Genomic DNA, 14441 nt, shown 5'->3' with positions numbered 1-14441 from the left:
CCACCACTGACCCCACGTGCTGGGCGATGCTGGAGGCATCGCTCCCTTTCCCACTGCACCCACAGTAACTATCACTTAACTTAACCATTAGGGCAGGTGGCGCAGGCGGGGGGGGGTGGGGGGGTGGGAAAGTGGCCCCGTGGACCACCGGGGAGATCTTATTGTGGCCTTCCAGTACCTAAAGGGGGCCTACAGGAATGCTGGGGAGGGACTTTTTACTGGGGCATGTAGCAATAGGACGAGGAGGAATGGCTTCAAACTGGAAGAGGGCAGGTTTAGATTAAACATTAGGAAGACATTTTTCACTGTGAGGGTAGTGAGGCACTGGGACAGGTTGCCCAGAGAGGTTGTTGAGGCCCCATCCCTGGAGGTGTTCAAGGCCAGGCTGGACGTGGCCTTGGGCAACCTGGGCTGGTGGGAGATGTCCCTGCCCAGGGCAGGGGGGTGGAACTTGATGATCTTCAAGGTCCCTTCCAACCCAAACCATTCTGTGATTCTATGACCTTCGGTACCCTACACCGAGCTCTAACAAAATTCAGATTTTCTATCCTGATGTTTCATAACACAGGAAGACATGAATCCCAAAGATTCGGGTCTTCAGGGCCTGTTTTGTCTCAGAGAAATGAGAAAGCTCATTCTCCTTAAAGCGCGCAGAGCTCTGAAGCCACCAGCACAAAGGGAAGGGCTCAGCACTTCTCACTGTCCCTTTCCCTCCTTCCTCGGGCAGGTGCAGGTCACCAGAGCGGGGAGAAACCCTGGCTTCAGAGCACAAACCCAGTTATGAAGATGATGGATTTAAAATGTGAAGTTAATATAGCCCGTTACTATCTTTATCGAGCCCTTTGCCTCCTTTCTAAGCAGCCCGGTTTAGAAAAAAATGAATTATCGGCCGGGCAATACCCTGCTCCCAAATACCACATCGCTGCTTCCAGAGCACGTGCCCTAAGGTAGCATGGGAAAGGTTACGTACCCTGTCCCGGGAGAATTTCCCTTTAGCAAAAGAAATCGTTTTTCCAATTATTTTCAGCGCTGCCAAGTGGGGGAAAACCCACAGCGTGCGCGCGTGTGTGCGTACTGGTACACGGGACAGCCCCGGGCACACACGATGCTGGTGGCACCTGAGACTCTCAGGGTTCACACCTAAGCTGGGGGGTCAACACCCACTTTAAACATCTTTAAAATTGCTGCAAAAGGGCTGCTGCAGCCCCCTGCCAGGCTGTCCGGCCTCGGGCAGGGTAAGCGTTTCCGCAGCTTTGTCGTGGGATCAGCTGGAAGGGACCCAACCCTCTGCCCCACACGCAGCCAGGACAGCACCGGGCTGAGCCTCGGGGACCTCCGAGGACAGAGATCTTGCCACCCCACCACATCCTCTTTGCGGCCTGTGACCGTACCTCACAGAGGATTTTATTTCCCCCCCCTATACTTTGTCAGAAGTTGTTGCAAGGGGCGGCCTTTGAGAGGCGGGGAGGGCGGCAGGTCTCAGAGCAGGAGGAACCGCCCCAACCCTGGTTCAGGGAGCGTCCATGCACTTTTCCTAGCTTGAAACATCGTCAACTCCAAGCCAAGGATTTAAAGATGGCAAGCGTCTGGGATTTCAGCCTTCTTTCTGCTTTATTCCCTGGTTGCCTCAGAAAAAGGCCCTATAAACAACAGGAGAAAAAGCAAACGAACGAGCAGAGCCACAAACGCTCCCGCTTTCTGCTCCTGTCAGCTGAAGAGGCTGCACCGAACCCTGCGCCGGCTGTGAGCGAGCTGGGGGCAGGCGGGGAGCCAAGACGGGGCAGCGCTGCCCAGGACACGGCTGGGCTGTTGAGGGACAGATAGATGCGGAACAGTTTTTTGGGCAAAACCTCACAGGTTCTGCAGGTACCTGCCACTTCTGGGGACACCTGGGTCAGGCTTTGGTCACTTTTGCTTTGGGAATGAGGAGGGTCCAGCTCCTCCCTCCACACTGACGGTCACACCCTGGGATGGAACGCCAAATTGGTGTCCGCTGTGGTGGTTTCATTTGGTAAAAAACTAATTTTTCCTTTTGTCATCTCTTTCCTATCTCTGTGGTCTTCAAGTCACCAGGACAACGTACCCTCATTGCATCAGGGAACAAAGGACAAAAGTGGATCTTCTCAGAAACCATTAGTGCACCGGTTAGCCCAAGCTCCTCCACCCGCACGTCCCCTTCTGCTCAGTGCCAGCCCGGCCTTTCTCCAGAGATGGCGGCATCTCCCGTCTGCCCGTGAGCTCAATGCAAAATTACAGAGCTGTTGCTTCACTAGAAGTTTCGGGCAGCAGGACCATGGTGGAAAAGAGCCAGGATTTGCAGTTCCTTTTGGCTGCCCTTGGCGTTGACCCGGCGGGTTGGGTCTTGCAAGGACGGGCCAGGAGACTTCTCCTTTCCCGGCCTCCACCTTGGCCGAGCTCTCCCTGCTCCACTGGTAGGTACTTTAACAGAAGCAGAGCAGGTGGGAAATCGAAGTCTTGTCAAAACAGCAGTTTGATGCTAAATCATGTGCAAATACAGGTGATTTCTGAAGATCCCACACGACATATGTGTTACGCTTCACAAGCGGTATGAGGCACCTCACCAGGGCACGACGGCCATGTGTGGCGCGGAAGACTCTGCCCAAGCCACGCTCTGGGCTTGAGCTACAGCAAACACAAAACTTTGGCTTCACCAAACCAGCTCACAGTTCAACTGCAGCTGCTTGGGAACTGCAGGGTGCTTCCTATACTGGAAAATAACTTATATTTTAGAAATAAACATTGCTGCAGGTGCACACCTCCTCCCATTCCATTGGGGGTGGAATTTATTTGGAGATTTGAGTTTCTCTCTTTCCAGAGCTTCATCTCACTCAGCCCCTGGTGCGTCTGACACCGCAGCGGACAATCCCCCACTGCGGCCAACCTCACCCTCCCACCGCCGGGGCTTCTTCCTCCAGAGGACTCAGGTCGATCCGGGTCACTTCTCTAGACTCCTTTCGGTGTATTTTACTAGCCCTTTCTCCTACACCCCCCTACAAGTAGGAGCAGAACTATTTTCTTCCCACCCTTGGTTCCTGCAGCACGCGCCGCTTCAGAGTCCCACTCCCTATAGTAGAGCTCCTGCCAGGAAATATTCCTCTGGGGGTGGAAGTACCTGTTATGGCTTAAGAAACTCGTAACAATTTATTGTCATTTAGACAATCATTCTCTTACCCAATGACCCCTCCCCACCCAGGAAAGGGAATAAGGAAAAAACAAGGAAACCCGGGGGTTGAAATATAAACAGTTTCAATAGAGTAAGATTAGATAATTAACATTAATAGCACTAAAGAACCAATATTGATCCCGATACCAATACAGAATATGCACAGATTATCCTCAGCCCATTCTATCAGTGGAAGCTGTGCACTCCCAGCAGTGACAGCACATGTGAGACACTGAGAGCACTGCGGCTTTGGGAGGAAGGGAAGGGCTCAGGGCTCCGGCACCGGGACAAGGAGTTCTCAGGATGGCACCCATCAAGGGAGAGAGAGAACTCCTCAGCAAACTTTCTAATTTATAGCAAATGTGCTGTTGATGGTATGCAATAACCCTGTTGGCAGCTTGGGTCAAGTGTCCGCATCTCGCTCCTCCTCATCCCTGTGCCTGGTGAGCTTGAAAACACTGAGACCTTGAAACCCGCACACCATAGCTGGCTGTAAAGTAAATATTTTCACAAATTCAGGCACTGGAGTCTTCTAAAAGTGCAGTTTTCCCAAGTATTAGAAGAGAAATTAGTCTTGTGTCGCTCAAACCAGGACAGTACCGTACAAGAATAACTTTGAGAGTTACCTGCAAAACTGGAGACACCAGCAAGAAAAAAGTTGACCAAATGCTGTCATCGCTTTGCGGAGGAGGAAAACATACCTCATGGAACATTTTTGGAGACCAAGGCTCACAGAGCTCAGCATTTTGGGAAGGACTTGATGCCCTTTCCCTTTGGAAAAACAGATCTAAATTAACATCCATGACTATTTTTTCCCCAAGACGCTCTGCCAGGGCTGAAGTGAACTGCAATCATTATGGTGCTCTTAATAGGGCTTTTAGCAATACCTCAGACTCAGCCAAAGCATTCTTATTACCAGGATAATTTCACTTCACTCGATCAGAGCTTTCCACAGCCTGCAAGACCACCTGCCATCCCTTACGCTGCACCGCCCCGAGGGAGTATACAGCCTTTGCTGGAAATAGCAGGATCCCAGGATCTTTGGAGAACATTGGTTCTCCCCACCCCTTGGAGCCCTACCACTGTGCCAGCTGAGCTCTCAGGTGTGACAACCAAGTGCCAAATACTGTGAAGGACAATGATTTCAAGCGTCAAGCCTGAAATACACAGGAACCTCTCCAGACGTTAAGTGTGCTAGAACTGAGCTTACGAGGGGTTCCATACCTCCTCCTTGCATGAGATCCCCAAGATGGGGTTTGCAAGGCCCTCAAGAGTTTTGCCAAAAAAAAAAAAAAAGCTCATTTTGAATAAGCTAAACTTTTTGCCCTTTCCTCACCGTGCTTTTCAACAGCTGTTCTTACATCCCTACCCCCTCTGTACCATAATGGACACGGACACCTCTCACTGGCAGGTCTGCCATTCCCAGTAAGCAAGTTGCCTTTCCTCCAGTAAAGTGTCATCAGTGGGGCAAAGTCCTCATCTATGAGCAGCAGCTCTCCATCAGCAGCTGAAGTTGGCACTCCGGCCAAAACAGGCAGAATATTCACTGCTGAACACAAGTTTTACAGCTCAGCCAGGCCTCAGGATCTGTTTCTTGACAAGCAGCAGCAGAGGATTTACAGAATGCCCATGCAAAGGGAAATGCCGATACTTCAACTGCTTTTTCTTTCAGAGAATACACCAGAACCTGGAACACATGACAGAGAGGGACAACAGGGCTCGCTTACCCTGCACCCCCAGTATCACATTCAAGGAATCAGGAGACCCAAGAAACATGAAACCTGGCCCTTTACGACTCTCTGAAACAGAGAGGACCACAGGATTTCACTCATCATTACGGGGCTTGCTCCTCTTCAGTGGTGAAATAAAGCAAGCACAAAATAAATTTGGCTCAAGAATGAGAACGTGTGTGCTTGTCCCAGTCACCAGTAGAAAATCCACTATCTCCTCTGCTTCAAGGCAGGAGAAAAAGCTAAACAGCAAAGAATCTGACTTGTTCTACAACAGGAAACACACAACCCTGCCGAGGGCAGAGGTTCCCCCTGGTAATAATGCGCTGGAGGTAAGGCCAGGGCACATACTGCCAGGCCTGTAAGCCATTCTCCCTCCTGCAGACCCTGTGCACGCTGGCCAAACAGCCACCCCTCGGGTTCCATTCAACCAGGAGCTCGTCAGGGCCCTTCCACCGCACAGCCACAGGCAGCTGCTCTCCGCAGGGCTGCACACAGGCAGCCTGTGACGCTACTTTCAAGCCACAGTATGTGCTCGCGTCCCAGCTGCAGTGGTTCAGGGGAGGCCGGACCTGTTCCTACAGCACTCGCCCTAACGAAGGACAACAATGGCTGCTCCGAGCTGCACATTTCACACTGGCAAGAACAGAGCTCACAAAGCTTTGCACAAGCCATGAATGAGTGACATTTGCTCTTTACTGGAGTGCTGGCTGGAGGCAACTCCGTTTCTCCGAGCTCAGCGCTGCTGCAAGGCAGTGATCGCAGGGCAAGTGAGCCTCTTCTAGCTTTAAAGTCTGTATCACCCTGGCTTATGCAGAGGGCAGCTGCTCCCCTGCCAAAACCCGCTACTCATGCAGCGTGGGACAAGGACAAATTAAGCCAGCAACACTGTTTGCAGACAACTGGGTCTTTATTAAGTATTTAAGGTGTTATAAAATACTTAAGGAGCCTTCACACAGCAACTTCCCTTCTCTTAGCTCTGTTGAAAGAAGCAAATAGAGCTCATTAGTAGAGTCTTGTGGTAAATAGTCTAATACAGTAAGTTTCAGTCAGAGATGGCTACTTACAGCTGGGCACTCAATCGCACCATTATTGATGTCATCAATGATATCATGTGGGTGCCTGCCATCGATGCTGCAGCCCACAGACTGGGCAGTCCCAAGAATCTCCTTGATCGTCCCTGCAGAGGGAAGATACAGCTTGTCAGTGCTTTACCCCAGGGAAAACTCAGAGAACTCGCCTCCTCGCACCTCAGCTGTCCCTCCCTCCCTTTGGGGTTTGTGGGCTGTAGCCACCAGGCTCACCAGGGGACAGCCACTTCAGCCACACTTGTTTCCAGGGAATGCAACAGAAAGCACCGCATCTGTTGCCATGTCTTCCACCATCCTGTACCACCTTCACCCGAAGGTGTGAGGCTGGCTGTTCACAGCCAGCACGATGCTGTTCCTGCGGTGCTCAGCACCTGTGTGGCCAAGCAGCACAAGGAGCTCCACCACAGCAAAGCTCCGGGGCTCTCCCAGGGACGAGACCAGATCCTGGCTCAGTGCTTGGAGCAAGCAGAGGGAGGACTCTGCAATCCCAACAGCGGTACTTACCCGAGAGCTCTCGAGCCAGGGATCTGTGCCGCATCTGCCGCGCAATGTTCACGATCTCATCAAAGCTAACGCTGCCACTGTGCTTAACTGGGAAGGAAAGCCACAGCACCAGTCAGTCCATGTAAACACAGGGCACTTCCAGTTCCCCGTGCTTCTGTCAGAGAAGCCCCATTCCCAGCACTCAGAACACACGGAAACCAGAGTTTACAACTACAGCAGGGCTGCGAGCAGCATACCTGTCTGCAGACTTCGGCACAAAGTTACCCACAAGAAGAATAACTCTGTTTCCTAAGTGGGCATTTTCTGTCAGCTCACCTCTGGGCTGTACCAGTCACCGCATGACACGACAGGTACAGTGGCGGGTGGCCGTCCCACCCCATCTTCCAAGAAACTGAACCCTGCTGGCGCACACACTGCTGTCTGTACTCTGACGTGTAAGGAACTCCCATGGCCCAAGATACAGCCCCATGGCACTTGTTTGCCAGTTTATGCCAAATAATCTACAGGCAAGTACATATTCCCCTCTTAGCCCCAAAACACATTCAGAACTAAAGCTCAGTGAAAACTTACTGTTTTTCTGCTTCTTCCTGTCACGAGGAGGCTCCTTCAGAGCTTTGATAATCAGAGCAGAGGCAGAAGGAACAACCTCTATCTAAATGAGAAAAAATTAGCTCTTTCCCCACCTCCAAGCAAAATTAGGTAGCCAATGAAGATACTCAACTGAGCACTCAGTGCCTGGAAAGCTAATTGCCAGAGCACTGCATTTTTACTTAGTCTGCTAATACGCAAGGCTTTTTTGTAACGCAGAAACTTGTTCCCAGCCTTCCGGCACAGGCCTCCCCACAACCAGAAGAGGACTGCTTCCTGGACTGGGGGTCCCTCTCAGCTCACCACTGGAATATACCAGCCACGGAATTCAGGACAGGTATAGTGGCGGGTGGCTACAGGACCAGGTAAGGGAGGTTTTTGTAATTTTTATGTTGTTTGACATAGCTTTAACCTGATGCTCTGTAAAAGGAACAATTTATCTGCAACAGAATAAAAGATCAACTTCTGCGCCTCAGCAGATCCCTTCCCATCACTTGCAGGCCGGGGCTTGCCAGGCTGCAGATACACACACAGAGTCGCTGACAGATTCTGGCCAGTGGTGCTCTGAGGGCTCACGTGGGTGTTTCAAGGTCTTTCCCAGAAGACCCCCACACATTGGCTGTGTGGAACTCATTTTATCCACCTCGGAAGGATGAAGGGCTGAGTCGACCCTGCCGGGATTTCGGCTGGTGGTTCGAGCAAGCAGAGCGCGCTTGTGCTCGGCGCTTGCACCACTCCGCCATCCCTGCTGGCGTTGGGTACCTGAGCTTGCCTGTTCTGGATGGTGAGCTTCACCGTGATCCTCAGCCCCTTCCAGTCACCCGTCGCCTTGGCGATGTCATCACCAACCTTCTTGGGGGACTAAGACGGAAACACACATTATTGCCACAAAACCCATCACATCAGCGACCCTCCGCCCCCACCCCGCCCCTCTGGAGCAGGGGAAAGGCCGCCGCCGCCGCCGCCCCCCTCCGTCCCGTCGCCGCGTCCCGCTCCCCTCAGCCCGGCCAGCCGCGCCGGCCCGATGCCGCGGTACGTACCAGACCGAGAGGACCGATCTTGGGGGCCAGAGCGGACGTGGCGCCGACCTCCCCGCCGGTGCAGCGCAGGTACACTGTGGGGACAACAACGGGTGTCAGCCCCGCGCCGCCGGGCTTCCCCTCCCCACCTCGTTCCGGTCCCTGCCCGCCCTTACGGCCCGCCCGCTTCATCCTCCCCCCACTGCCGGGCCCGGCCCGCCCGCTTCATCCCCCGTTCCCCCGGCCTCCCGCCGCCCCCCGCCCAGCACGCACCGACTTTGATCTCGTTGGGGTCGAACTTTGGCGGCATGGCGGCGGCGCCGGGTGCGGATGGCGGCGGATGGCGATGAGCTGCGGCCTACACGGGGCGGCGGAGAGGCGGCGCGAGGCGCGCGGGCACCGGATATACCCGCCAAGATCTCGCGAGAGGTCGGGGCCGCGCGGGAGGTGTGGGCGGGGCAACGGGAGGGGCGGGCGGCCCTCCCGCCTGCGGGGGCGCTGCGCAGGTCTCGATGGTTGGAGCGCGGCGCTCTGGCTGCTTCACTCGATGGTCCCCGTGGTCGGGAGGTCATGTGACCCCGCAGGGGGGTGGGAGGGGAGGTGTCGCATCATGGCGGCGGGGAGCGGTGAGCGAGGGCCGGGCCGGGCCGGAGCGGGGGGGGGGATCGGCCCCCGGGGCCTCGGCAGTGTGTGCGGGGCTCTTCTCCCCTCAGCGCGGAGACGCGGGGCCTGGCAGGGCCGGGTTTCGCGGCGGATCGGCGGTGGCCTCTGCCCCTCCCGAGGGTCCGGTGTGAGTGAGAGATCCCTCAGGCCGCACCCGGGCTCCTCAGAGGGGCGAGGGGAGGCGCAGGGCTCCGTGCAGGCGCTTCTGCTGCCTTTTCGGGGGCGGCCGGGGCTTTGGGAGCAGGCGGTGCCCGAAGATGCCGGTGTGTTTGTTGCGGGAGCAGACGCTGCCCTTGCTCATTGTTGCTGCTTTCCTCAGGTGTCGGGGCCGGGGCCGGCAGCGCTCAGGCCGTCAGGCACAGAACGGCGCCATTCTGGCTGATAAAAGAGTAAAGAAGAGAAGGACTGAGAAAAATAGCCTTTGGAAACTGTGTGCAACCTGGGAGGGGGACACTGCAGGGGATGCCTAAAGAAAAGAAGAAGAAGAGAATAGTGACAATAAGGGAAAGAAAGGACTGAGAGGCAGAGCTGGAGCTGGTGAAGAAGAGAGGAGATTTGTTTCAGTCATTGCCAGGGGAGGTCCTTGCCAGGATCGAGCAGAGCCTGGTTATTACAGGGGTGGTACAACTGTCATGACAGTTCTCCAGCACACAGAGCAAACGTGCTGTGGGAGAGTAAGTTACAAAGCTACGGTTCGCCTTCTGTCTCCTTCCCAAATCTTGTTCCAGTGCGTGTTGGGCTGCAGGGCTTGCTGCTAGTCGCTTGATAACTTCCTCAGCGAGCAGGACCTGCTGCCTGAGAGGTGTCTGGGGTTGGAGCTGTCCTTCAGGATTAGATGGCATCTCTGCAGGAGCCCTGCTCAGATCCAGACGCTGGCTCACAGCTGCATTGCTGTGCTCCTGAGCATGTTTTCCCAGGGGAAATAAAATCTCTCTTCCAGAGCCCCATCTTGTCTGTTACAGCACAATGCTGCATTTATGATGTCCAAAATGTTTTAAAAATTGGGGTTTGCTTTGGGTCTAGCCATGTTGCTGTTTCGCTTTGGTTACATTTGTTTGTAAAATTAGGGGGTTGTTTTTATTTTACTCTCAAACAGCTGCACACTGTAAAACCCACAGTGGCTATTCCCCTGCCCTTTCTCGCCATGTGTGTGTGTTGCTGCTGCTTAGGCAGGCAGAGCGGGTGCCTGCAAAGCTGAATTCATGGATGCTCACTTACTGCAGGGTGGGTGCTGTCCCGGGCACTTACATGTAGTGATTTCAATAACTTAATAAGTAAAGATTACATCATATAAAATATGGTCACACACCAAAGGCCCTTCTCATGGACTGCTGAGTGCTAGTCTTGCGTAAAATTGATGACGGTCAGCAGAGCACACAAAGCCAATGTCACAGAGGCACAGCTTTGCTGTTGCAGATTTGACATGTCTTTTTCACTAAGGCAAGTTTCAACATTTAAAGGCTGTTCAATCCAAGTCTCTGGTATTTTGACCCTAATGTGATTCTTTCCCTGTTCAACTGTCTGTCCTTCAGCCTTCATGTCACTATGTATTTTCTTGGGTGAAATTTTAATTATTTTCCATTATCCACATGACTAATAAAAGGTATCTAGCTGTAATAGAGACAGGTAAGACACAACAAGAAGACATAAGTCCTCAGCAAAAAGAACATGTTCAGCAGAGTTACCTATACCTTGCCGCAAGTACCCTTGTCCTTCTGGTTTCTCATCTTTAAATTTCCTTCTTTTGTTTCTGTCTGTGATGGCTGACCCTTGTTTATGGCTTTTGATTGCTTTCCTGCATTTCCAAACATTTCTTGACAACGAACTTCCCTTCTTCCTTAATCTTCTGAATTTTTGCTCGCTCCTCCCATCCTGGGGGGCGGTGATTCTGAGGGGCATTTCAGCAGTCTGAACTTGTTAAAAAGACAGCAAAGCGGGATGGCGGGGAAAGAGCCATGGGAGTGTTAGGGTTTGAGTCTAACACACAGAATGGGTTTGTTTGTAGCTACATTCTGCTGTGTCTTGTATTTTGTTCCAGCAGAGTGGTATGAGAGCAGTACAGTGAAACAGGACATCCTCGCCTCCTTGTTTCCAGAGAGAAATGAAGGGTAGTTGCTTGCATGCATTTAGACTGAAGTTGTATTTTGCTTTTACACTAAGGATTTATCTACATAAAGCTCTGTCTAGTTTTTGGCAGAGATCTCCATGCGCGAGAAGCATCTCTGGCTGTATCCTGTTGGGTACGTGCTTTTCCGTACAGTCTGAGACTGATCTGTAGATGTAGAGCTGGCAGAGAACCGGCTTTTTTATGTATGACACATGAGCTTCACAATTAACTGCATTGTATAGTTGTACCATTTATGGGTGAACATACTGGTGAACTGGTGAAGTATTGCCTTTTGTATTGTTTTTAAAATTGCTTATTAAAACAGTGTTTAAAAAAGTCATTGCAAAGTGCAGCTTCCGATGCAAGCTTCATAGTGTGTCTCTCATTTTGGACTTTCAGCAGCTGTAGCTCCTGCCTGGGCCCACCCTCTTTGCCGTGCAGTGCTGATTATGGCTCCTTGGGTTCCTTGTGTACCCCAAGGCTTCTTGCCCAGCCAGTTCAAGGCTCCCCTCTTTTAGGCTCACTGCTGCTTTTCTGCTCTTCTCTCATCTTGTCCCAGTCTTATCACCAAACCATGTTCAGTCCCACCTGAATCAGCTCCCTTTGTAAGTCCAGGTTTTCCAGCAGCCCCAGCTCAGACTCTTTCTGCATTGCCAGTTTTTGCCTGCTGCTCTCATGTAGCATCAGATAAGCCCCTTTTCCTCCTTGATTTTATTGCTCAGCTGGTCCCCATCTCTCTTTTCCCAGCATCCCAACTGGTACCCATCTAATCACCAGCTGCTGCCCCCATTTCTTGTCCAGCCTTGGCTTTTTGCCCTTCCCACACAATCTGCCCGCACACTCCGTTTTTCTCCCCTGCTGATTCAGAATCCTCTTCCAGAGTTGACTCGGGTTCTGATTTCACAAGGCATCTTACTGTGATCCGCTCTTTCCTCTTTCTGATTCAACTTCTCTTCCTTTTACACTTGAATCAACTGGTGCATTGGCATACAGTCCGGTTGAATTAACAGAAAAACATTCTCCAGTTCTCCCTCTTATGGGCACAAGTTAGAACACAGGAAGTTCCGTTCAAATACACGGAAAAACTTCTTTACAGTTCGGGTGACAGAGCACTGGAACAGGCTGCCCAGGGAGGTTGTGGAGTCCCCTTCCCTGGAGATTTTCAAGACCCGCCTGGATGCAGTCCTGAGTAATGTGCTCCGGGCAATCCTGCTTCGGCAAGGGAGTGGGACTAGATGATCTCTAGAGGTCCCTTCCAACTCTGATAATTCTGTGATTCTGTGATTCTCAGTCCTGTAGTGACCTGGAACTGTTTTGGGGAAGGTCTAGCTGCCCTGTAAGCTCAGGATGGAGTATGGCAATCTGATCTGGTGGGACACAGGTTGGGAGAGGCTCCTAAGTGTCAGCGAGGGCAGATAGTTCACCCCAGCACGTGGCTGGGGCAGCGGCGATTGGCTCTGGTTTCTAGTCAGAGTTTTTCTGAAGGTAGGTTCTTGTAGCTTTGCAGACAGTTATTGGACTATTGGAAATTGATTTAGCTTTATTTTATTAAAAATCTGACTTTGAGCTATTAGGTGTTTAAGCAGAATCTTTTCATCTCACTGTGTGGCTAAAATGGGGAAAGTATTCCTGTGTGACTCTGCTTCTGCCTAGAAAGCAAACGAATCAAGGGTTTCCTTAGCTTGAGACAACCCCTAAAGCTGAGAAGCAAAGTTTTAACTTGGGCATCCCAATTCCGGTGCCTGTCTGGTGTCCCCGTGACGTCCCGGGAAGTGGCTGGGATGGGCTGTGTGACGTGCCAGGGAGGCTCTGCTGTACTCAGTAGTCATCAAGTCCCTTGCAAACAGTTATCTGTATTTTGAACTGCATTGGGGTTGTTTATTCTCACCTGCCCTGGAAGGGGAAGGCAGCTGGGTTGCTCTCAGGGTTAGGAGTTTTTCACATTTCTAGCTTAACTTTATTCTAGAATGTTTTACACTTGCTTATTATTGTCTCAGAATTGACTTTGAGTTTAAAAAGTTTGATTTTTGTCCCTGGTGCTCGATCTCTTTCTTGATGCAGTTACAGCTTTTTTAGTTCCTATCCTAGAGGGGACCGTGCGTTTTCCTGATCACTCAATAGCCTTTCTCTATACATGTTCCAGCTTGACTTAATTTATCTTGCACAGGGATGACCAAGACAACCACCGTGTCTCAGAGACACAGCAGTGCATTTGCGGCTTGTGTTAACACGTGCACCATGCAGGTGTGCTGGAATCTGCCTGTTTGATCAAGCCAGCGAAGGGCTTAAACAAAGACAATTGCAGAGACAGTGATTTTTTTTTTTTCTTTTTTCTTTTTTTTCCCCACTTATTAGCGCACAGTTCTGTAGTCCCGGCTCCCCAGCAAATGCATACTCCAGGAGCCCTCTGCCTTTATTTATGTTGATCATTTGTGCCACTGAGACGGAGCTATAGTCAAAACTAAAGATGCCACTCTTCTTCCGTAAGAAGAAACCCAGTGATGATGCTCGGAAGCGCCTTGAATACCAAATGTGCCTGGTAAGCAATGCCGAGGTCTTTTCTGTTCTCTGTGCTTAGTCCTGGGTGCCAGGTGAATTGGAACATACCAGTGATCACGTTACTGATCTCACTGACACAGCAGGTCATCTTCCTAATATACATCAGAGAATTCCTGCTTTCCCCATCACCCTCCGCCCTCCCATCCACAGGTCCCCTTCGTGCCACTTCCATCCCTCTCTGCTGCTGTGGTTCCACGTAACGTCCTCCACCACCCCACCAGCCTGCATATGGGACCTTATCCCTCCTGTCACCTCCATGCCCCTTCAGTCTTACAGATCTCCCAGTTTGCTTTTCCTGCCAAGGAACCTCTGACATCCCCTTTCCCATCATAATTGTCTTTCCTTGGGTTCCTATTTTGCTTCTCATTATTATTTCATTTCTTCCTGTCACTCAGAAGATTAACTTATTAGATGCTGCTGTTTGTTTTCCTGGACTAGGATTTGGCCAGGATCCTCTGGAGTAGATCCTGAGCAGGTTGCTGTCACGCCAGCAAGGTCAGCAGAACTACCTGCCTTGTAGCAGCCACAGATTTAAAGTTGGCTTTCTGAAAGCAATCTTCTTCTGAAGTATTTCACCTATTCTGCTGTAGGAGCTGTGGACAAGTGCTGGCATAGGGGATCTGCTGTGCTCTACCCCAGAGGCACCTGCATTTTAAAAGTGACAAAATTATACCTGTTGGATCTCTGTAAGGTATTTTGGAAATTAAGGCTTTGTTATGTACCAGTAATGAAACCAGTTTTATTGAATTTATTCAGTTGAAGGGTTTCTGTTCAGCTCCTGTGGGGCTGGGGATGGATAGCTTTATCTGACCATTCTAGGATTAGTTCCGTGTTGCATGTGCTTAGTTTAGGGTCAAGATATCCAGTTCTGAAGACTTAACAGAGGCACTAACACAAGCAGGTTTTATTGCCTTGTGCAGTGCCTTTTATTTAAGAAAATAATTCCAGAGATGCAGTGCTGCTCCCGGTGAGGTTTGTCCAGTTCCATTGCTGTTA

At 51.4% G+C, this 14441-nt stretch overlaps 2 protein-coding genes across 3 annotated transcripts in view; one reads left to right on the top strand and one right to left on the bottom strand.

Annotated features, from left to right (window-relative positions):
- Positions 1–5805: 5805 nt before the first annotated feature.
- Positions 5806–8524, bottom strand: RPL12 (ribosomal protein L12; the record flags this gene model as incomplete). 2 transcript variants are annotated; one of them, XM_082492743.1, is made up of 7 exons in its annotated part: positions 8390–8524; positions 8138–8211; positions 7860–7958; positions 7080–7161; positions 6510–6596; positions 5982–6094; positions 5806–5893 (listed from the first exon to the last, which is right to left on the bottom strand). In XM_082492743.1, exons 1-7 carry the CDS (start codon positions 8424–8426, stop codon positions 5888–5890), a joined length of 498 nt encoding a protein of 165 aa, XP_082348869.1. In that variant the 5' UTR covers positions 8427–8524. The 2 variants fall into 2 exon arrangements, with proteins under 2 accessions (XP_082348869.1, XP_082348868.1); XM_082492742.1 differs by lacking the exon at positions 5806–5893 and having other exon boundaries at positions 5964–6094.
- Positions 8525–8763: 239 nt separating this feature from the next.
- The window catches only part of LRSAM1 (leucine rich repeat and sterile alpha motif containing 1), a 30124-nt gene continuing 24446 nt past the window's right edge, over positions 8764–14441 (top strand). Inside the window, exons 1-2 of the mRNA XM_082492733.1 lie at positions 8764–9453; positions 13242–13425. Coding sequence (XP_082348859.1) covers positions 13354–13425 — 72 coding nt within the window. The 5' untranslated portion in view covers positions 8764–9453; positions 13242–13353. The remainder of the gene's footprint in view (positions 9454–13241; positions 13426–14441) is intronic.

The sequence above is a fragment of the Vanellus vanellus genome (assembly GCF_965231255.1).
Source record: "Vanellus vanellus genome assembly, chromosome: 18".
NCBI classification, from domain to species: Eukaryota; Metazoa; Chordata; class Aves; order Charadriiformes; family Charadriidae; genus Vanellus; species Vanellus vanellus.
Note: the sequence above shows the minus strand (reverse complement) of the source record. Positions and strands in the feature narration are given on the sequence as shown.